Genomic DNA, 22,751 nt, shown 5'->3' on the forward strand with positions numbered 1-22,751 from the left:
AGCACTCTGTGACCCTGTGTGTGCTTTGCTCCTCCCACCAGACTCTTCCTCAGTCAGTGGCAAATGCGAGTCCACTGCAGTGAGAAAAGCGCATGTGACCACCTAAATGTAAGGAGAGGGAGACGCATTTAGGATACCGCTCACTATATATTTTCTACTTGATTCCTCTGCACATGGTTGTAAAAAAAAAATATAGCACCTTTCTTCCAGAAACAGCGCCTTTCCGAACTACAGGTTGTGTCTGGTACTGCAATTCAGCTTCACTGAAAATAAAGCTGCAATACCACACATGACCTGTGGACTGGAGTGGCGCTATTTCTGGAAACAGGAAAGTGGGTAGAGGTGAAGTGAAAGATGATAGTTTCGTGCCTTTTTGAGGCCGGCTTCAGATTGGAGATGTCTTGGACCTCGTTAACAGCGCCATCATTAGGTCTATAATATGGTACTCAATGTGCCATGTATAATCCTGCAATCACTCCACCCGCTCTTTGCAGGTTCTGCTTCATCTGTGTAATCCCTTGGTGCTCTAATTTGCAAACCTACAAAGCAGATGTTATACGGCTGGAAAAATGATTCCCCAATTCCGGCCATAAAAAGGTACAAAATCCTCCCCGAGTCGCTTTACCGCCAGCATCTTTACAACGCATTAGTAGAAACCCATTTGCCTTGACTCCGGCCCTTTAAATAATGTGATAATTGGATTTATAAATTTACAAGGGGGCCAGCGGACCAATAATTGCCCCGCGCTGGATGAGGAGTGACACAGAGCGGGGTCGGGGGAGATATCCAGTTCCTTAATCCACAAAAACTTAGGCTCGGGCTCTGGTTTACGGTTCACCGCGATGACAAAGGCCCGTGGATAACTCTTCCTGAGAACCATTCCCTTTGGATATAAAAAATGGCGACATGTAATTGGACATATGGTGGAGACATTTCACCGCGGACGAGGATTACAATTAAATTATGAAAATGCAGCCGAGGTCTCATATGGCTTGGTTTAAAAGTCACTTGTGGCTTGGGATTGATTGAAAGCGGAGGGGTTTTTTCATTTTTTGTTCTGGTTTATGGTGCGTTAAGGATATATGATATATAAAAAAAATTATATATATATATATATATATATATAATATACATATATATATATATATATATATATATATATATATATATATATATATATATATATATATATATATATATATATATATATATATATATATATATATATATACACACATATATATACATATATATATATATACACACACATATATATACATACATATATATATATACATACATATATATATACACACACACACACACGCGTACATGCGCACATATATATATATATATATATATATATATTTATTTATTATATATATATATATATATATATATATAATAAATAAATAAATAAATAATTTTGTGGAAAATGGGAACAGAGGGACGAAGGAGAAAAATAAATCCTCCTGGCCCCGGTCCATATCTTGTGATATGTGACCAGAACGTTTTGAGTTTCTTCACAAGGCAAATTAGTCTTTGCTTATTCTTAAAGGATCTGATCATTTAAGATTTTCTTTTATTTAAAGGGGTTATCAAGGATTTTTAAAACATTTTTTTAACTTTTTATTTTTAGGGTGGTATTGCGGCATAGCCTCATTTGCTTCAACATCAGACACAACCCATGTGTGGCACTGTTTACGGCAAAAGAAGCCAACTTCTTCAACCCTCTTTAAAAGGTCCTGCTATATGAAAGTTAAACTTTTGGGTCTTCAGGAGAAATTAACATTATCTGACTACTCAGTCTACAAAAAAAATAAAATAAAAAATTGGCGAACTAGGACTGATTAGCTGCAGCGTTCAAAAGTGTTCACATGACCATAGCATTAATGAGAGAAGCCGCCTAGTCCAGCAGGTGGTGAGCCTCGGCCTCCTCATACACAGGAGTGATTGGGCAAGCTACGCGCTCCTCTGTTCCCTGTTCCAGAGGTCATCACCAAAAAGATCGGCCACAGGAGATCAACAGGCCGAGTGCTTCTTTGGACCCCAACATGAAATGTCGGTGGAGAATTTAGAGGCCCCCATTTGAATCAGGCCCCTCACATTGATTTGACTGATTTTAGTCTAAAGTGCATTGGATCCTTTAAATTAGGTCACCAATTTCAGACCAGTGAGGGTCCAAACATTACGCTGGGTACGGGGAAGTACCAAGAGAATGGCCAAAGGGAAACCTTTTGTCTAGGGAAGGGGAAGATGGTGACTCCTGACCAAACCTACCACTGGTCCCTGGGGTTCCTCATTACCCTAGATGGGTTCTGCACCTATGCGTCGAGCCGGATACCTGGCCCTAGGTATCCCTAGTGCTGGGCCCTAAATAGGGAATGGATGGGATGAGCTCTTCGTCAAACCCACTATACAACTAGAGAAGACACAAGGAGGACACACATGGTGAAAAGCATGAACTACTTATCCACAGATGACTCAGGTAGAAATTCAGCATAGTGTTCAACAACGATACCCCAGAGCAGTACAAGCCACCTCCTTGTAACCAGGGCTTGAATGAACTGAATAATATTACCAGCACCAGTCCTAAGGAGGGAAGGGGTATTTAGGCATCAAGAGAATACTGATGATCATCAGCTGGGTGGAAGTTGAGCTCCTGCTGGGTCCAAAAGGGGGAGAGATGAAAATACAGCAGGAAAGCTACCTTTACCAATGAATACTGACAGCAGGAACAATGGAAAGTCAGGTAGCATTTTGGGCAGCCAAACGCTGTGACCTTCTATGGCAAGAAACCACATAACTGTCTTGTGATCCGTGACACAGACACTCCCACCACTCAGATAATTGAAGTGAATGTGATCTGGTTTGGAGTACCCAAGAATGGACTGTTCTAGCTCCGGACAACATCAACTTCTGACAACCAAAGCTCCAGCTGATCGAAGGAGGTGCTCAATGTTAGCCCTTTACTAATCCTATTATTCAACTGTACTTAGCATAAGTCATCAATATATCTCAGACCTGGAGAATGCCATGTAAGGTTTTTAGGGAATATGTGACTGTTAGGGGCATTTTGCACACAACGACATCGCAAGCCGATGCTTGCGATGCCGAGCGCAATAGTCCCCGCCCCCGTCGCAGCAGCGATATCTTGTGATAGCAGCCGTAGCGAACATTATCGCTACGGCAGCTTCACATGGACTCACCTGCCTTGCGACGTGGATCTGGCTGGCGACCCACCTCCTTATTAAGGGGGCGGGTCGTGCGGCGTCATAGCGAAGTCACACGGCAGGCGGCCAATAGAAGCAGAGGGGCGGAGATGAGTGGGACGTAAACATCCCGCCCACCTCCGTCCTTCCGCATAGCCGGCGTGAGCTGCAGGACGCAGGTAGGAGATGTTCCTCGCTCCTGCGACTTCATACACAGCGATGTGTGCTGCCGCAGGAACAAGGAACAACATCGGACCTGTCGCAATCGCGTAATTATGGAATTCCCAGACACTACACCGATGATACGATTACGACGATTTTGCGCTCGTTAATCGTATCATCTAGGATTTACACACTACGATGTCGAGTGCGACGCTGGAAGTGCGTCACTTTCGACATGACCCCTCCGACATCGCACCTGCGATGTCGTAGTGTGCAAAGTGCCCCTTAAAATGAAGCCAATAACAGTGCCTTATTAAGAAATCCAGAATAGAGGAATTGGGTCATGGTCACCATCTTTGAAAAAGTGCTGCTCATTGGCCCAACTGTTCAATGATGGTGACAATTCGAAACCTCCCCAAGAACATGTAGATCCAGTGTTGCCACCCATAGACCACATCTGCTGCTATAAATCACTGGTTCCCATCTTCTCCTCAAACCAATTGGGACAAACTTTTCTTCTCCAAGACATAAGACCTATTCAGTTTTAATTGTGAAGGAAAATAAGAACATTCTCACATCCAACAGGAAGACTCAAGAGGTTTATCGCCAAGATTCACTTGCCTATCTCTGACTCACCAATACGGAGTCATAACCGAGTTGAATATCTTGACAGACATTTTGTACTCATGGTTATTTTATTTTACCTCTTGGGTTGTTTAGAGAAGCTTCTATGGCTTTGCCTCCATCTCCACAACGTGTGTCATCAAAGGGTAGACACTGGTCTCCGGTTCCTGCCACCACTTCTGAATTCTTCAAAACGTCCTTCACAACTGTGGTTGACTTTATCCTGTAGACTCGTCGGCTGTTGGTGTCGGACAGAAGGATGGCGCCTGTGACTGGGTCTGTAGCCAAGTAATATTTATGGGCCGGGCTGTGGCTAAAATTAATGAAAGGAAACAAAGAAAGATGGTCACATCTGAGCTCCGGAACATCAAAGAAGACACAAGTTCAAGCCAAAAAGGGGCAAAATTCCAACTGTGATTATCCAACAATGACATAGGTGAAAAAGACAAGGAAGGGTAAAATAAAAAACACAGAATTAAATTATTAAAATAGTCTATATGTGAGACTAAACCTGAAACCATATTCAATGGCACAATGGGAATTGGTCAACAGGCCAAGCATCTGAAGCCTCCATGATGAATCCTACTAGACTACAAAAATTCCTGAGCACACCAACATGTTAAATCTGAAGGCCTCTGCTTAGCAAAGGTTGAACCAATAAACTTTACTCATCATGGGGACCTTTCAATCAGAAGTCAAGATGATATCTTCAAAATATTTTCTTGAATAGTGAAGAATCAAAAACTCACCAAAATTATGTTAAAAATAAAAAGTAATTCCAACCACAAAGGTTATTAAAAATCAATCTTACTTTTTTAATTCTATATGCGCTTGACTTAATACTCCTCTATGTACAATAATATAACTACTATAATATTGCCCCCTATGTACAAGAATATAACTACTATAATACTGCCCCTATGTAGAAGAATATAACTACTATAATATTGCCCCCTATGTACAAGAATATAACTACTTACGGTAACTACTATAATACTGCCTCTATGTACAAGAATATTACTATAATACTGCTCCTATGTACAAGAATATTACTATAATACTGCACCCTATGTACAAGAATATATTATAATACTGCTCCTATGCACAAGAATATAACTACTATAATACTGCCTCTATGTACAAGAATATAACTACTATAATACTGCACCCTATATACAAGAATATAGCTGCTATAATACTGCCTCTATGTACAAGAATATAACTACTATAATACTGCCCCCTATATACAAGAATTACTATAATACTGCCCCTATGTAAAAGAATATAACTACTATAATACTGCACCCTATATACAAGAATATAGCTGCTATAATACTGCCTCTATGTACAAGAATATAACTACTATAATACTGCCCCTATATACAAGAATATAATTACTATAATACTGCCCCTATGTAGAAGAATATAACTACTATAATACTGCACCATATATACAAGAATATAGCTGCTATAATACTGCCTCTATGTACAAGAATATAACTACTATAATACTGCCCCCTATATACAAGAATTACTATAATACTGCCCCTATGTAGAAGAATATAACTACTATAATACTGCACCCTATATACAAGAATATAGCTGCTATAATACTGCACCCTATGTACAAGAATATAACTACTATAATACTGCCCCCTATATACAAGAATATAATTACTATAATACTGCGCCTATGTAGAAGAATATAACTACTATAATACTGCCCCCTATGTACAAGAATATAACTGCTATAATACTGCCCCTATGTACAAGAATATAACTACTATAATACTGCCCCCTATGTACAAGAATATAACTACTATAATACTGCCCCCTATGTACAAGAATATAACTATTATAATACTGCCCCCTATGTACAAGAATATAACTACTATAATACTGCTCCAATGTACCAGAATATAACTACTATAATACTGCCTCTATGTACAAGAATATAACTGCTATAATACTGCCTCTATGTACAAGAATATAACTACTATAATACTGCCCCCTATGTACAAGAATATAACTACTATAATACTGCTCCTATGTACAAGAATATAACTACTATAATACTGCCCCTATGTACAAGAATATAACTACTATAATACTGCCCCTATGTACAAGAATATAACTACTATAATACTGCCTCTATGTACCAGAATATAACTACTATAATACTGCCTCTATGTACAAGAATATAACTGCTATAATACTGCCTCTATGTACAAGAATATAACTACTATAATACTGCCCCCTATGTACAAGAATATAACTACTATAATACTGCCCCCTATGTACAAGAATATAACTACTATAATACTGCCCCTTATGTACAAGAATATAACTACTATAATACTGCCCCTATGTACAAGAATATAACTACTATAATACTGCCCCTATGTACAAGAATATAACTACTATAATACTGCCCCTATGTACAAGAATATAACTACTATAATACTGCCCCCTATGTACAAGAATATAACTACTATAATACTGCCCCTATGTACAAGAATATAACTACTATAATACTGCCCCTATGTACAAGAATATAACTACTATAATACTGCCCCCTATGTACAAGAATATAACTACTATAATACTGCCCCTATGTACAAGAATAAAGCTGCTATAATACTTTCCTTATCTGTAAGAATGTGATTTTTTTTAGCATTGTAATTCCCAGTAGAAGTTATAATTGATCTACAGATTATTTGGAGGAGTGTTGATGGTGCCTTTACATCTCGTGTATAATTCCATGATAAGATTAGCTGATTATTAGCCGTCTGTTACTGAATATTTAGGATAATGGCGGCTGTATGGTTCTTCCTCTACAGACTTTGCATTATGTGGAGAAGGTGAGAGTCTTGTGATCCGGCTCATTTACGTCGCCCATTTGAAGCGCACGTTGTGCTCCATTAGGGGGCAAATTGATACTGCTCTGTGCTCTGGATACCCCTCCCAGCGCACTGTAATTAACCCCCATAAGCCTGACTACAGACCTTCCATACACAGAAGAGTAAGCACCAAACAGGGCAGACAGGGAGAAGCTAAAATCCCAGATTGCGGCTGTAACATGCAGAATATTGGTGTCACTATTATCTATTGCACCCGCATCGTATTAAAGTGTAAACTGTGCAAGAATGTTCTCTCTGCACCTTTAAGAGAAGTCTTGTCACCCCCAACCCACCCCCCAATATTAAGGTCACAGTATTATGTCAGAAGATGACAAGAATCCATACTGATCCATCAATAGTGTAGCTACCGGGGGGCAGAGGGTGCAGTCGCCCCGCACTCTGAGGAGCCGTGTAGCGTGGCTCCTAACGGAGTTCCGCGGCGCTGATACAGTGTAAACTCCGCGGCAGAGCAGAGACTGGACCTCCCTGCTCTGCCACTCTCCATTCGTGTGCGAGGACCTGCCGCTGTCTTCTCCTAGCCTCGATGGGGTAAGGGGAGTATGAGATGTTTATTTTTTTCTTTTAAAATTGTGTTATGGCTATAATGTGTGAGGGGCCCCAAAAAATAGTGGGGGCTACCAAGGGGAAGCCACTATACATAGTGGGGCTTCAGAGTGTGGGAGCTACTACAAGGGCCATGACAAAGTGTAGGAGCTACTGAGGGGGCCATCATACAGTGTGGGATCTTCTAAGGGGCCATCATACAGTGTGGGATCTTCTGAGGGGGCCATCATACAGTGTGGGATCTTCTGAGGGGGCTATCATACAGTGTGGGATCTTCTAAGGGGCCATCATACAGTGTGGGACCTTCTGAGGGGGCCATCATACAGTGTGGGACCTTCTGAGGAGACCAGCATACAGTGTGGGATCTTCTGAGGGGGCCATCATACAGTGTGGGACCTTCTGAGGGGCCATCATACAGTGTGGGATCTTCTAAGGGGCCATCATACAGTGTAGGAGCTACTGAGGGGGCCATTATACAGTGTAGGAGCTACTGAGGGGGCCATTATACAGTGTAGGAGCTACTGAGGGGGCCATCGTACAGTGTGGGACCTTCTGAGGGGCCATCATACAGTGTGGGATCTTCTAAGGGGCCATCATACAGTGTGGGATCTTCTGAGGGGCCATCATACAGTGTGGGATCTTCTGAGGGGGCCATCATACAGTGTGGGATCTTCTGAGGAGACCAGTATACAGTGTGGGATCTTCTGAGGGGGTCATCATACAGTGTGGGACCTTCTGAGGGGCCATCATACAGTGTGGGATCTTCTAAGGGGCCATCATACAGTGTGGGATCTTCTGAGGGGCCATCATACAGTGTGGGATCTTCTGAGGGGGCCATCATACAGTGTGGGACCTTCTGAGGAGACCAGCATACAGTGTGGAATCTTCTGAGGGGGCCATCATACAGTGTGGGATCTTCTGAGGGGGCCATCATACAGTGTGGGATCTTCTGAGGGGGTCATCATACAGTGTGGGATCTTCTGAGGGGGCCATCATACAGTGTGGGATCTTCTGAGGGGGCCATCATACAGTGTGGGATCTTCTGAGGGGCCATCATACAGTGTGCAATCTTCTGAGGGGGCCATCATACAGTGTGGGATCTTCTGAGGGGGCCATCATACAGTGTGGGATCTTCTGAGGGGGTCATCATACAGTGTGGGATCTTCTGAGGGGGCCATCATACAGTGTGGGATCTTCTGAGGGGGCCATCATACAGTGTGGGATCTTCTGAGGGGGCCATCATACAGTGTGGGATCTTCTGAGGGACCATCATACAGTGTGGGATCTTCTGAGGGGGCCATCATACAGTGTGGGATCTTCTGAGGGGGCCATCATACAGTGTGGGATCTTATGAGGGGGCCATCGTACAGTGTGGGATCTTCTGAGGGAGCCATCGTACAGTGTGGGATCTTCTGAGGGGGCCATCATACAGTGTGGGATCTTCTGAGGGAGCCATTGTACAGTGTGGGATCTTCTGAGGGGCCATCATACAGTGTGGGATCTTCTGAGGGAGCCATCGTACAGTGTGGGATCTTCTGAGGGGGCCATCATACAGTGTGGGATCTTCTGAGGGAGCCATTGTACAGTGTGGGATCTTCTGAGGGGCCATCATACAGTGTGGGATCTTCTGAGGGAGCCATTGTACAGTTTGGGATCTTCTGAGGGAGCCATTGTACAGTGTGGGATCTTCTGAGGGGGCCATCAAACAGTCTGGGATCTTCTGAGAGGGCCAGCAAACCGTGTCGGATATTCTGAGGGTATATATAAGAATAAGGCTGCACATCAAACTTAGATAATGGTATAATGCCTCAAGCATATGGAAAAATATTGGAATATACAATGAAAAATGCTACTTGCTAATTTGAACATGTGAATAATGAATTGCATACCTGCTATGAATATTAGGAAAAATAGCAGGTATGCAATTCATTATTCACATGTTCAAATTAGCAAGTAGCATTTTTCATTGTATATTCCAATATTTTTCCATATGCTTGAGGCATTATACCATTATCTAAGTTTGATGTGCAGCCTTATTCTTATATATAGTATGTATTTTTGGCTTGCACTCATATATATATATATATTAGTGCTCACTTCAGTTATCCTATTCAGTTATATGTAGTTTTTTTTCTGAATGTGAACACAGCTCCGCCCCTTTCGGCCATGTTTTTTCCATCTCCTATATAAGAAAGTCCTTAGTTACCCCTCTCCACCCATAGCAGTTTTTAATTGCAATGAGATGACACACAGTTAGGGTCACAGAGCTAGGGACCCCAATATAGAGATATGCCTTGACGAGGCTTTGGGGCTCAGTTACATTGATCAATGCGATTGCTAAATATCTCCTTTTTCCTAATATTCATAGCAGGTATGCAATTCATTATTCACATGTTCAAATTAGCAAGTAGCATTTTTCATTGTATATTCCAATATTTTTCCATATGCTTGAGGCATTATACCATTATCTAAGTTTGATGTGCAGCCTTATTCTTATATATAGTATGTATTTTTGGCTTGCACTCATATATATATATATATTAGTGCTCACTTCAGTTATCCTATTCAGTTATATGTAGTTTTTTTTCTGAATGTGAACACAGCTCCGCCCCTTTCGGCCATGTTTTTTCCATCTCCTATATAAGAAAGTCCTTAGTTACCCCTCTCCACCCATAGCAGTTTTTAATTGCAATGAGATGACACACAGTTAGGGTCACAGAGCTAGGGACCCCAATATAGAGATATGCCTTGACGAGGCTTTGGGGCTCAGTTACATTGATCAATGCGATTGCTAAATATCTCCTTTTTCCTAATATTCATAGCAGGTATGCAATTCATTATTCACATGTTCAAATTAGCAAGTAGCATTTTTCATTGTATATTCCAATATTTTTCCATATGCTTGAGGCATTATACCATTATCTAAGTTTGATGTGCAGCCTTATTCTTATATATAGTATGTATTTTTGGCTTGCACTCATATATATATATATATTAGTGCTCACTTCAGTTATCCTATTCAGTTATATGTAGTTTTTTTTCTGAATGTGAACACAGCTCCGCCCCTTTCGGCCATGTTTTTTCCATCTCCTATATAAGAAAGTCCTTAGTTACCCCTCTCCACCCATAGCAGTTTTTAATTGCAATGAGATGACACACAGTTAGGGTCACAGAGCTAGGGACCCCAATATAGAGATATGCCTTGACGAGGCTTTGGGGCTCAGTTACATTGATCAATGCGATTGCTAAATATCTCCTTTTTCCTAATATTCATAGCAGGTATGCAATTCATTATTCACATGTTCAAATTAGCAAGTAGCATTTTTCATTGTATATTCCAATATTTTTCCATATGCTTGAGGCATTATACCATTATCTAAGTTTGATGTGCAGCCTTATTCTTATATATAGTATGTATTTTTGGCTTGCACTCATATATATATATATATTAGTGCTCACTTCAGTTATCCTATTCGGATATTCTGAGGGGGCCATCATACAGTGAAGGATCTTCCGAGGGGCCATTCTACAGAGCTGCATAGTTTCTTCGATGGTATGGAGCTGCATCGTTTCTTGGATGGTATGGAGCTACATTAGTTTCCTAGATGGCATTGAGCTGCATAGTTTGCTGGATGGCATTGAGCTGCATAGTTTGCTGGATGGCATTGAGCTGCATAGTTTGCTGGATGGCATGGAGCTACATAGTTTGCTGGATGGCATGGAGCTACATAGTTTGCTGGATGGCATTGAGCTGCATAGTTTGCTGGATGGCATGGAGCTACATAGTTTGCTGGATGGCATGGAGCTACATAGTTTGCTGGATGGCATTGAGCTGCATAGTTTGCTGGATGGCATGGAGCTACATAGTTTGCTGGATGGCATGGAGCTACATAGTTTGCTGGATGGCATGTAGCTACATAGTTTGCTGGATGGCATGGAGCTACATAGTTTCCTAGATGGGATGGAGCTACATATTTTCCAGGATGGCATGGAGCTACATAGTTTGCTGGATGGCATGGAGCTACATAGTTTCCTAGATGGCATTGAGCTGCATAGTTTCCTGGAAGGGATGAAGCTACATAGTTTCCTTGATGGCATGGAGCTACATCGTTTCCTCGATGGCATGGAGCTACATCGTTTCCTCGGTGGCATGGAGCTACAGTTTCTTTGATGGCATGGAGCTACATAGTTTCATGGATGGCATGGAGCAACATAGTTTCTTTGATGGCATGGAGCTACATAGTTTCCTGGATGGCATGGAGCTACATAGTTTCCTCGATGGCATGGAGCTACATAGTTTCCTGGATGGCATGGAGCTACATAGTTTCCTGGATGGCATGGAGCTACATAGTTTCCTCGATGGCATGGAGCTACATAGTTTCCTGGATGGCATGGAGCTACATAGTTTCCTGGATGGCATGGAGCTACATAGTCTCCTCGATGGCATGGAGCTACATAGTTTCCTGGATGGGATGGAGCTACATAGTTTCCTGGATGGCATGGAGCTACATCGTTTCCTCGATGGCATGGAGCTACATAGTCTCCTCGATGGCATGGAGCTACATAGTTTCCTGGATGGGATGGAGCTACATAGTTTCCTGGATGGGATGGAGCTACATAGTTTCCTGGATGGGATGGAGCTACATAGTTTCCTGGATGGGATGGAGCTACATAGTTTCCTAGATGGCATGGAGCTACATTGTTTCTTGGGTGGCAAAAGGGCTGCACCAATTCTTAGGAGCCATGTAATTGTACCATTTATGGGTGGCCTAGAGCTTATTACAATAAGTGGAGTCACGGGCTTCGTTGAAAGCCCCCCCTAATGTTATCAGAGCCAATCCCTATCCTATACAGAATGCAGTCACAAGCTCTCAGCTTTATGAGCAGGATTAGGTCAAGAAAGGGTTTTTCAGCAGTAAAATATAAAACATTATTTCCATTCACTGACAGCAAGCATAAATCTTAAAAACGTTGACCTGCTGAATAAAGACTGAATGACCCCCTGTTACTTTCCTCCTTAATCATAATAGGGAATTCCTTTTAATAAAATGTCACAAATTAACGCCAAGGAGAACAATTGTGCCGTTTTGGCGGCTAATCATGATTGGTGGATTCTCGTGGACTAACGAGCAGGAAATATTATATCTGGAATTACTCCCTGAATAAACTGCGCCGGGGCTAATTAACCATGAAAGACACAATGCTACAACGGGTCTAATATCGCAGCTCATTGCCGGCAACAAGAGGAGCGAAGCCGCCATCCATCACGTCTTACAGTATGTATCAAGACGAGCCAGGCAATTAGCCAAGCAGCCCTCGTCTTAAAGTGAAGATTTCAGCAGCGAGGAGTCCGGGTGACATATTCCCCCCATCCATCTTCTCCATGCATGACGGCATGCAGAAAACCAGGCTCGCCAGCCACGCCAAGATGAATGGATGGCAATGTCTGTCACTGATTAACGGTGCCAGGTTCAATCTCTGCTAAAACCATTAGATTCCCATTTAAAGGCACATTATGCTGAAAAATGACTGGGGTAACAAATGGCACACGTTCTGTACGGCAATTATATGAAGAAAACAAGATTCTTAGATAACAGTCAACATGGAGGATTTTTCATATTTTTCTGGCCAGTAGGGGGCACTGGATCATAGATAGTTTTCAATGATAATGGAAACAGCAATTTTTAAAGGACGATCGGGGAAGTATGCTATAGAGCCATACTCCTATTGATTGTATTTGTTAGAGCCCAGATCCTTGACATGGATCCTGTTATTTAGAGTCCTACTCTTGATAAAGTCCCTATTCGTTAGAGCCTTGTTCCTTGTGAACCACACACAACTCTTTAGAGCCCTGTTCTTCTTGATCCAGACCCCACTCTTTAGAGACCTTTTCTTGATCTAGACCCCACTCTTTAGAGCTCTGTTCTTCTTGATCCAGACCCTACTCTTTATGATCCAGACCCTACTCTTAATGAGCCAGACCCTACTCTTTAGAGCCCTGTTCTTCTTGATCCAGACCCCACTCTTTAGTGCCCTGGTATTCTTGACCCAGATCCTACTCTTTAGACCCTTGTTCCTCTTACTCCAGACCCTAGTCTTCAGAGCCCTGTTCTTTTTGATCTAGCCCCTGCTCTTTAGAGCCCTTTTCTTCTTGATCCAGACCCTACCCTTTAGAGCCCTGTTCTTCTTGATCCAGCCCCTACTCTTTAGAGCCCTTTTGATCCAGACCCTACCCTATAGAGCCCTGTTCTTCTTGATCCAGACCCTAACTCTTTAGAGCCTTGTTCTTCTTGATCCAGACCCTACTCTTTCGAGCCCTATTCCTCTTGATCCAGACCCCACCCTTTAGAGCCCTGTTCATCTTGCTCCAGACCCTACTCTTCAGAGCTCTGTTCTGTTTGCTCCAGACCTTTAGATCTCTATTATTCTTGATACAGACCCTACTCTTTAAAGCCCTGTTCTTCTTCATCCACACCTTACTGTTTAGAGTCCTGTTCCTCTTACTCCAGACCCTACTTTTTAGAACCCTGCTCCTCTTGATCTAGGATCTACTCCTTGGAGGCCTTTCCTTCTATTCAAGGGGAACTCCATCTTAAAAGGGATTTTACGGATGTGATCAGTAGGGTTCCCCCTGGTAGAATCACCGGTTATTACTCAAGTTGCAGTTGACGATTGGGTGGCAGCTCCTCCATAGTGATAGGCACTGTTTTAGTATCTTTCTACTTTGGCGAATAAGCCAACCTAAAATGGCAAATAAAATAGGTGGTGGACTGGAGGAGAGGGCAAAACAGTCAAACCCTTTTATGTGCCTTCAGATATAAATATGTAAGAAAATGAGATAGCTGAGTCTTTTTTTCAACAATTACCATCAAGCGCCACTGCTCAAAACTGACCCAAGCCCCTGTGTCACCGCTCATAACTTAGGTGTATTAAAACCGCCTAAAAGGACCACAATCGAGGGGCATGGGGTTAGCTACACAAAAGCGGACGCAGAAGGCTGGAAACAGGATGTCACCGAGAGCTGAGGAGCTCTTACCTGTGTCTGAAATCCTTATTTCTGACAAGACAAGAGGGACGGAGAGAAAAGCAAGAGTTAGTAAAAGACGTAGGAAAATATAAAGGTTAATGTAACAGTCAGAGAGACGTGAAATCAACAAGTTACATATGTAGCAGAGCTGAGTTTGTCATGGAAGCCATTCTTTGGTGCAAGGGTAAAACCCACTAAGGTGAGAGAAGTCAATGAGTAATTCTTCAAACTGATTATGTATAATATATCTATATTTTAGAATATATTTTTTATATATATATATATATATATATATATATATATATATATGTATATATATATATATATATATATATATATATAAATTTTTTTTAGAATTTTTTTTTTTTTTTTAATACTAACTTTTGCTATTAATTTGGCCATTAGGGGGCACTGGTTAGCTGTCATAATTAGATCAGGACAAGTCACCATTGACCATTAAACTGCCCCTGTGTTCTATATATGCTTTATAGGGATCAGCTTATAATAAAACTGGCTGAAAAAATTATAATGACTAGTATAGGGCAAGGCCGGTGTGCCTCTAAACAGAGGACCGCCTCTACTGAGGGCCTCACCTGAATGCCAAAACTTATTTGAGAAGGAAGAAAAGTTCAGAAATTTCAACAATCTGGTAAAAGTTTTGCCCAGCCTCACATGTCCACAGTAGCGGCCTCTACAGGTGAAATGAGGTATTACATGGCGCCAAATAAAATGAACAGGCTGGGTCTTCTTGCTTGAGGGGTGTGATGTGTGATGTAAATACCTTAGCTCCAGGATGTTGGTGACATTGCCGGAGGGGAAGATTCTTCTGATGTAGTTGAAGTCCCCAACGTAAAGGCTTCCGTCAGGGCCACAAGTCAGGGCCACTGGTGCCAAAAGCTTGTTACCATCTGCTAAGCCATTACAACTAGGACAGGAGATGCTGCGGCGGCGGCCGTTGCCCATGGTGCTACCTATCACGGGCGGCTGCTGGGAAATGAACTGATTCTCTCCGTTGCCTTTGTGCAGTATACCTGATAACAACAAGAATACACTAATTACTTTATACTATATTTTTTTTACACATTTAAAAAAAAAAAAAAAAAAAAAAAAAAGGGCATCTTTCGCTTTAAGAGGATTACCACTTAAATCTAAAAATGCAAATGAGAGGGAAAGAACATATGCCTTCTTAAAGGAACATTACATTTAAATTCCGCATAATCTAAAATTGACGCATAGGTGAAGGTGATCCATTGTTCCCTATAACCAGACAGAATTAGAAGTGTCACAATCCTAATTTTTTATTTTTTTTATTTTGCTTTTTGCAAATATGTTAAAATCTATATGTGAGGCAAATCCCGGGATATGAAGATGAATTATGACTTCCAGTCATAATCGCTCATCACTCCCTGGCAGTGCCCCCCTCCCTTCTTGTTCTCAATGTCCAGCATCTGTGAAGGTGTTACACCTCCATGGCCATCTCCTGTGATATGGAGATGAGATGATGTGGGAACAATGGACACAGGAGGACTCCCTGCCGTGACCCTGTGGTAGGAGCTGCTATCTCATTAGCAAGCTTGGAAGTATCCAGACAGAACGACTCCAGTAAAAAATGGTTCATATCTCGCAAGCCATATTTCCGATAAATATGGCAACCATAAAAATGGTGTCTCCGCATGCGGACGATGCTGGCACACCCTTTTTTATGGGAGCGGGAGCTTGGGAAATACCCCAGGCGTGATATCAGCCAATGTGGAACTAGTAGACAAGTCACGAGTCCTCTCATTCTGTAGCTAAATTCATAGCTGTCACAATGAGAGCGTTGGCGTCCGCCTACGACGCTCCCAGGCCAAGTTATGGCCATATTCCATGTTGTGGATTTTGTCCATAACTCCAGCCAGGGGTGGAGCAGTGCTCCCTCTGAGGTCACGAAGGTAGGAGGGGACCTGGATTTGCCCAGGTTGATAACCCTACTTCGGCCATTTTCCAGGGTTCTTTCGCTGGGGGTCACGTGTAGGAAACATCTGTGGGAGTTCCTGGAAACCTGGTCTACAGCGCCCCCCTGTGGCCAGACGCACAAGGTAACTGATTGAATTGCATACCTGTTTGTAAACCATGCTTTATCTGTAACTGTACTCTGACATATGTATATTCTGTAGATTCCCTATTGTATATATTGTAGTTTCTAGTGTGCTTTAGGCTGATTAAATTATATAATTAATCTTGGGCTGTTCTGTTATCTCGATCTTGAATCCCACGTCTGTGTGTTCGGCTAATAGTTACCGTGAAGCGGTTGGTGGCAGCGAGTTGTGCCAAGGATTATTGTGGGGAGGCCAGTGAGATTCGGGGAGGTTTTATATATTCCGCCCGCGGAGGTCGGGGGAATATATACCCTACTCTCACCGGAGACCCTTCAATAATCGGCATAAGTAGTATAGAGGCCTCCTTGCTTATTGTCGGGCAATTCCATAATTGGCCTGACTATAAGAGGGGCGCTAGAGAGCGCGTCACGTGCTCTGTCTGTCGGTCGGGAGGTATAAAGGAGGGGTGACACCCACTTGTTACCCCCCGATTGTGACGTACTGGTAGCCAGCGCGGGGGATTTCTGAGTGACCCCCCCGGTGGTTCGTGACATATTGGTGGCATAGCGGTGGGATCGAGATAATAGTGTGTGTGAGTGTGAGACCCATACTCCCAGACACTAAAGACTGCCTGCAGCAGCTGTGGCTGCTGGGGTCTTCAGACTAGCTCAACACTAGAGTGTCAGAGTGCAGATACTGTAAGGTGTGTGGAGGCATCAGGTGTCAGTTCTGTGTCAGTGACCAAAGTCTGCAAGAATGGCTGAGAGCACCAGGAGCAAAGCCAAAGGAATGGCCGATGCTCAGGCCAGAGACGATGAGGAGGTTGTCCACGAGCCCTCCAAGAGCCCGACGCCAGAGAACAGCTCTGCAGAGGACATCGCACAACCTGGCACTGCTGGACAAAATGAGGAGGAGCTCACCCAAGGGTCCTCAACGAGCCAGATGCCAGCCCTCCGTTCTGCAATGGACAGTGAATCACCTGGCTCTGCAGCGTGCCGCAGATCACCACTTGCCAATCCCTCCGGCCTGAGAGGTGCAGAGGCCCTCCTTCAAGCTGCCTTGGCCAGGCTTATGGCTGGAGTCCGGGATACCTACGAGATACTCATGGCCGAGCGTGGGCGACAGGCAGCGCGTGACGCTGAGGCTGCGGAGCAGCAAGCAGCGCGTGACGCTGAGGCTGCGGAACGGCAAGCAGCGCGTGAGGCTGCGGAGCGGCAGGCAGCGCGTGAAGAGCGAGAGCGACAGGCAGACCGTGACTACCAGCTGCAGCTAGCTCAGCTCCGGCCCTCATCAGCCACATGTGACCTTCAAAACACCAAACTTCCAAAGGTCCGTGTTGAGGACTTCCCAGTGCTGGAGAAGGATGGAGACTTGGACTCTTTCCTGACTGCTTTTGAACGGACTTGCTTGCAGCACCATCTGGACAAGGATCAGTGGGCCAAATACCTGACCCCCCGTCTAAGGGGTAAGGCCCTGGATATCCTTGGGGACTTGCCTGCTGAGGCAGATCAGGGCTACGACACCATCAAGCGGGCCCTGATCCAACAGTACAACCTCACTCCAGAGTCCTACCGCAAGAAGTTCCGGACCCTGCAAAAGGGACCAAAGGACTCCTGGGCTGACCACCGGCGGGCACTTGCCCGAGCTGCCGACCACTGGACCCAAGGCCTGCAGCTTTCCACCGGACCGGAGATCCTGGACTTGTTCATCACGGAGCAACTCTTGTGGAACTGCCCTGAGGATCTCCGCCAGTTCATCCGAGACCAGAAGCCAAAGGGGTCCACGGCTACAGCTGCCCTGGCCGATGACTACACCAACAATCGGGCTCCTGAGGCCAGGAGAGCAGCCACCAGCAGCACCTGGAGAGGGGGTAAGATGAACTCTGCGACTGCCCCACCTGCCCCTAGACTGCAGGGGGTGTCCCCCTCAACTCCCCTCTCCAGGCCCGTGGCAGAGCCAAGACGGTGCCACCAGTGCAACTTACCTGGACACTTCAAGGCCATGTGCCCTCAGCGTCCCAAGGCCCCGGCTCCGTCCCCGTCCCAAGGGCCGCCCAAGGTGTATTGTGTGGGTGGGGGTGGTGGTAGGTCCCTGGACAGCTTCCAACCTGTCACCGTCGGCCGGTCTGTGACCATAGGACTGCGAGACAGCGCCTCGGAGGTGACTCTGGTGCGGCCTGAGATGGTGCCCCCCCAAGACTTGATCCCTGGAAAAACCCTCGCTGTCTCCGGGATTGGAGGCATTGACCCGGCGCTGCCTGTTGCTGACATTTATGTGGACTGGGGCGCAGGGCGAGGGGTGAGGGAGGTGGGGGTAACTGATCGGATCCCTGCAAACGTGCTACTTGGGACAGATTTGGGGCAGATAACCTCCCAGTTTGGGCCCCCCCCAAGGGCTGAACCTTCAGCCCGTACTGACATGACTCCTAACAATGTTAATGTGTTATCTATGAATGATGTAAGGGAGGAGGGAGTGAACTCTGATATTTCTGCTTGCATAGACACCATAGACACACACTCAGCTGCAGCTGTGACAGGGGAGGGGGTCAGAGAAAGGTGTGACAATGCCTCTACAAGTAATCAGCCTGTGAGCTGGGATCTGTTGCCCTCTGCAGGGATAAGCAGAGAGCAGGGTGCTGCAGGGGGAGGACCAGTGTGTGGGGTGGGGGCTACCACAGCAAATGTGGGGTCCCCAGAGATTTCACAGCGGGGTTCTGTTGCGGCAGGAGGGGAACAGGCAGGTGAGATTGGGGCCGGTCCAGGAGCGGAAGTGCTCCCAGGTAAGATCTCGGTGCATGGTTCCCCCACAACCGGGGTGTCAGGAAGCCAGGTCGGTCTGCCTGAACCGGCGACTTGGTCAGGAACGGAGGAGGAGCAGGCACGACCCACGGTCGCAGCGGCTGTGGCCGCTGTCACCCGCAGTGGGAGTGCTGGAAGCCAAGGGGCCTCCCGGAGGTCCGATAGCTCTTCCCCTTCTGACCAAGTGGCAGCCGAGTCAGGTGGAGGCCAGGACACAGGTCCCGGGGTACTGACCGAAGATGTGACAGTCTCGTCGATTCTGGCCACATCTAGTCAGGGGTTTCAGGCAGCGTTAGAAGCTGACGACAGCCTGAAAGCTCTTAAGGAGCAGGCGGCACAGCCTCCCTCGGACTCGGACCCGGAGCGAGTGGTCTGGGACCAAGGACGGCTGTACCGGGCCACGGTCCAGCAGGGTTCACCGGAGGCGTGGCCCAGGGACCGACAGTTGGTGGTACCCTATCCGTTCCGGACGGAGTTGTTGCGGATCGCACATGAGATTCCGATGGCCGGACACCTAGGGATCGCTAAGACCAAGGCCAGGTTAAACCAGCATTTCTACTGGCCAAAAATGGGGGCCGATGTGGCTGCCTACTGCCGTTCGTGTGAAACCTGTCAGAGAGTGGGGAAGGCGGGGCCACGCCCCAAAGCCCCACTGGTATCTCTGCCCATCATCGATGAGCCTTTCAGGAGGGTGGCTGTGGATCTGGTCGGCCCGCTGGCCATCCCCAGCAGCTCCGGGAAACGCTTCATACTGACGGTAGTGGACTATGCCACCCGGTACCCAGAAGCAGTGGCCTTGTCGTCCATTCGGGCTGACAAGGTGGCCACCGCATTGCTGGAGATTTTCTCCCGAGTGGGTTTTCCCCAGGAAATGCTCACTGACCGGGGGACCCAATTCATGTCCCAGCTGATGGAGGCCCTCTGTAAGCAAGTCCAGGTGCGACATCTGGTGGCCAGCCCGTACCATCCACAGACTAATGGCCTGTGCGAGCGGTTCAATGGCACCTTAAAGCAGATGCTTAAGATGTTGGTCGACTCCCATGGGCGTGACTGGGAGCGGTATCTCCCACACCTGTTATTTGCTTACCGGGAGGTTCCACAGGCCTCAACAGGATTCTCACCGTTTGAGCTCCTGTACGGGCGACGTGTGCGGGGCCCCCTGGCTCTGGTGAAAGAGGCTTGGGAAGGGGATTTGGCCACCCCTGGAGTGTCGGTTATCGAGTATGTCATGCGCTTCCGGGACAAAATGCAGGCCTTGACGCAACTGGTACACGACAATATGGCTCAAGCCCAGGCCGATCAGAAGCGTTGGTACGACCAGAACGCTTGTGAGAGGACCTACCAAGTGGGTCAAAAGGTGTGGGTACTGGTCCCCGTACCACAGGACAAGCTTCAGGCAGCCTGGGAAGGCCCATACCTCGTGTACCAGCAGCTCAACCCTGTGACGTACCTGGTCACCCTGGACCCTGCCCGTGGAAGGCGGAAGCCCTTCCATGTGAACATGATGAAGGCACATCATGAGCGGGAGGCATGTGCGCTCCCCGTGTGCAACCTGCCCGAGGAGGGAGAAGCGGAGACCCTCTCGGATATGCTAGCCCAGGTTAGGGCAGGCGGATCCATTGAGGATGTGGAGGTTGGCCACCAGCTCTTGGAGGACCAACGGTCCCAGCTGTGGGCCACCCTCCTCCCCTTCCGGGGGTTGTTTACCAACCAGCCCGGAAGGACTGACTTGGCTGTCCATCACGTGGACACTGGGGATCATCCCCCGATCCGGCGTTCAGCATATCGGGTCTCCCTGGAGGTGCAGCAACACATGCGCCAGGAGATTGACGAGATGCTGAAGCTGGGGGTGATCCAGGCATCCAACAGCGCTTGGGCCTCGCCTGTAGTCCTCGTCCCTAAGAAGGACCGAACCACTCGGTTCTGCGTGGACTACAGGGGGCTCAATGCTGTCACGGTCGCCGATGCGTACCCAATGCCACGCATCGATGACCTGCTCGATCAGTTGGCCGGGGCTCAGTACCTGACCATCATGGACCTGAGCCGGGGATATTGGCAGATCCCCCTGACTCGCAAGGCCAGGGAACGCTCTGCCTTTATTACCCCATTTGGACTATACGAGTCCACGGTGATGCCATTCGGGATGAGGAATGCCCCTGCCACTTTCCAGCGGATGGTCAACACCCTGCTCAAGGGACTTGAAGGGTACGTGGCCGCGTACCTGGATGACATTGCCGTCTTCAGTCCCACCTGGGAGGACCACCTAGAGCATCTAGCACAGGTGCTCAGGCGGATCCACCGGGCAGGTTTGACCATCAAGCCGGGAAAGTGTCAGCTGGCCATGAGCGAGGTCCAGTACCTCGGTCACCGGGTAGGCGGGAGAACACTGAAGCCCGAGCCTGAGAAAGTGGAGGCCATCGCATCCTGGCCCACCCCCAGGACCAAGAAGCAGGTGATGTCCTTCTTGGGGACCGCCGGGTACTATAGGAGGTTTGTTCCACGCTATAGTAGCCTGGCAAAGCCCTTGACGGACCTCACCAAGAAGAAGCTGCCCTCTGCAGTCGATTGGACAATGGACTGCGAGACAGCCTTCCAGGCCCTAAAGGACGCCCTGTCCAGCCCGCCCGTGCTACAGGCAGCCGACTTCACGCGGCCGTTTGTAGTACAGACCGACGCCAGTGACTTCGGCCTCGGTGCGGTGCTCAGCCAGGTGGACTCTGCGAGCCAAGAGCACCCAGTCTTGTACCTGAGCAGGAAGCTGTTACCAAGGGAAGTGGCCTATTCCACGATGGAGAAGGAGTGCCTGGCCATAGTGTGGGCCCTGCAGCGTCTGCAACCCTATCTATACGGGCGCCACTTCATCGTGGAGACGGACCACAATCCCCTCAGCTGGTTGCACACCGTCTCTGGGACGAATGGGCGATTGTTGCGATGGAGCCTTGCGCTCCAGCAATACAACTTCACCATTCGCCACAAAAGGGGCCGTGACCACGGTAACGCAGACGGGCTGTCCCGACAAGGAGAGGTCGCGGACGGGCGCACGGGGGAACACCGGAGTGTGCTGCCCCCTAGCGCCCTCAAAAGGGGGGAGGTGTGAGGCAAATCCCGGGATATGAAGATGAATTATGACTTCCAGTCATAATCGCTCATCACTCCCTGGCAGTGCCCCCCTCCCTTCTTGTTCTCAATGTCCAGCATCTGTGAAGGTGTTACACCTCCATGGCCATCTCCTGTGATATGGAGATGAGATGATGTGGGAACAATGGACACAGGATGACTCCCTGCCGTGACCCTGTGGTAGGAGCTGCTATCTCATTAGCAAGCTTGGAAGTATCCAGACAGAACGACTCCAGTAAAAAATGGTTCATATCTCGCAAGCCATATTT

General features: G+C 46.5%; 1 protein-coding gene across 1 annotated transcript in view; it reads right to left on the minus strand.

The window, feature by feature from the left end:
• Positions 1-22,751, minus strand: part of TENM4 (teneurin transmembrane protein 4) — a 124,300-nt gene that overhangs the window by 27,311 nt on the left and 74,238 nt on the right. The window contains exons 12-13 of the mRNA XM_075333976.1: positions 15,271-15,520; positions 4,079-4,311 (exon numbers count right to left, since the gene is read on the minus strand). Coding sequence (XP_075190091.1) covers positions 4,079-4,311; positions 15,271-15,520 — 483 coding nt within the window. The remainder of the gene's footprint in view (positions 1-4,078; positions 4,312-15,270; positions 15,521-22,751) is intronic.

This window comes from Anomaloglossus baeobatrachus, chromosome 2, assembly GCF_048569485.1.
Source record: "Anomaloglossus baeobatrachus isolate aAnoBae1 chromosome 2, aAnoBae1.hap1, whole genome shotgun sequence".
Taxonomy (NCBI): domain Eukaryota; kingdom Metazoa; phylum Chordata; class Amphibia; order Anura; family Aromobatidae; genus Anomaloglossus; species Anomaloglossus baeobatrachus.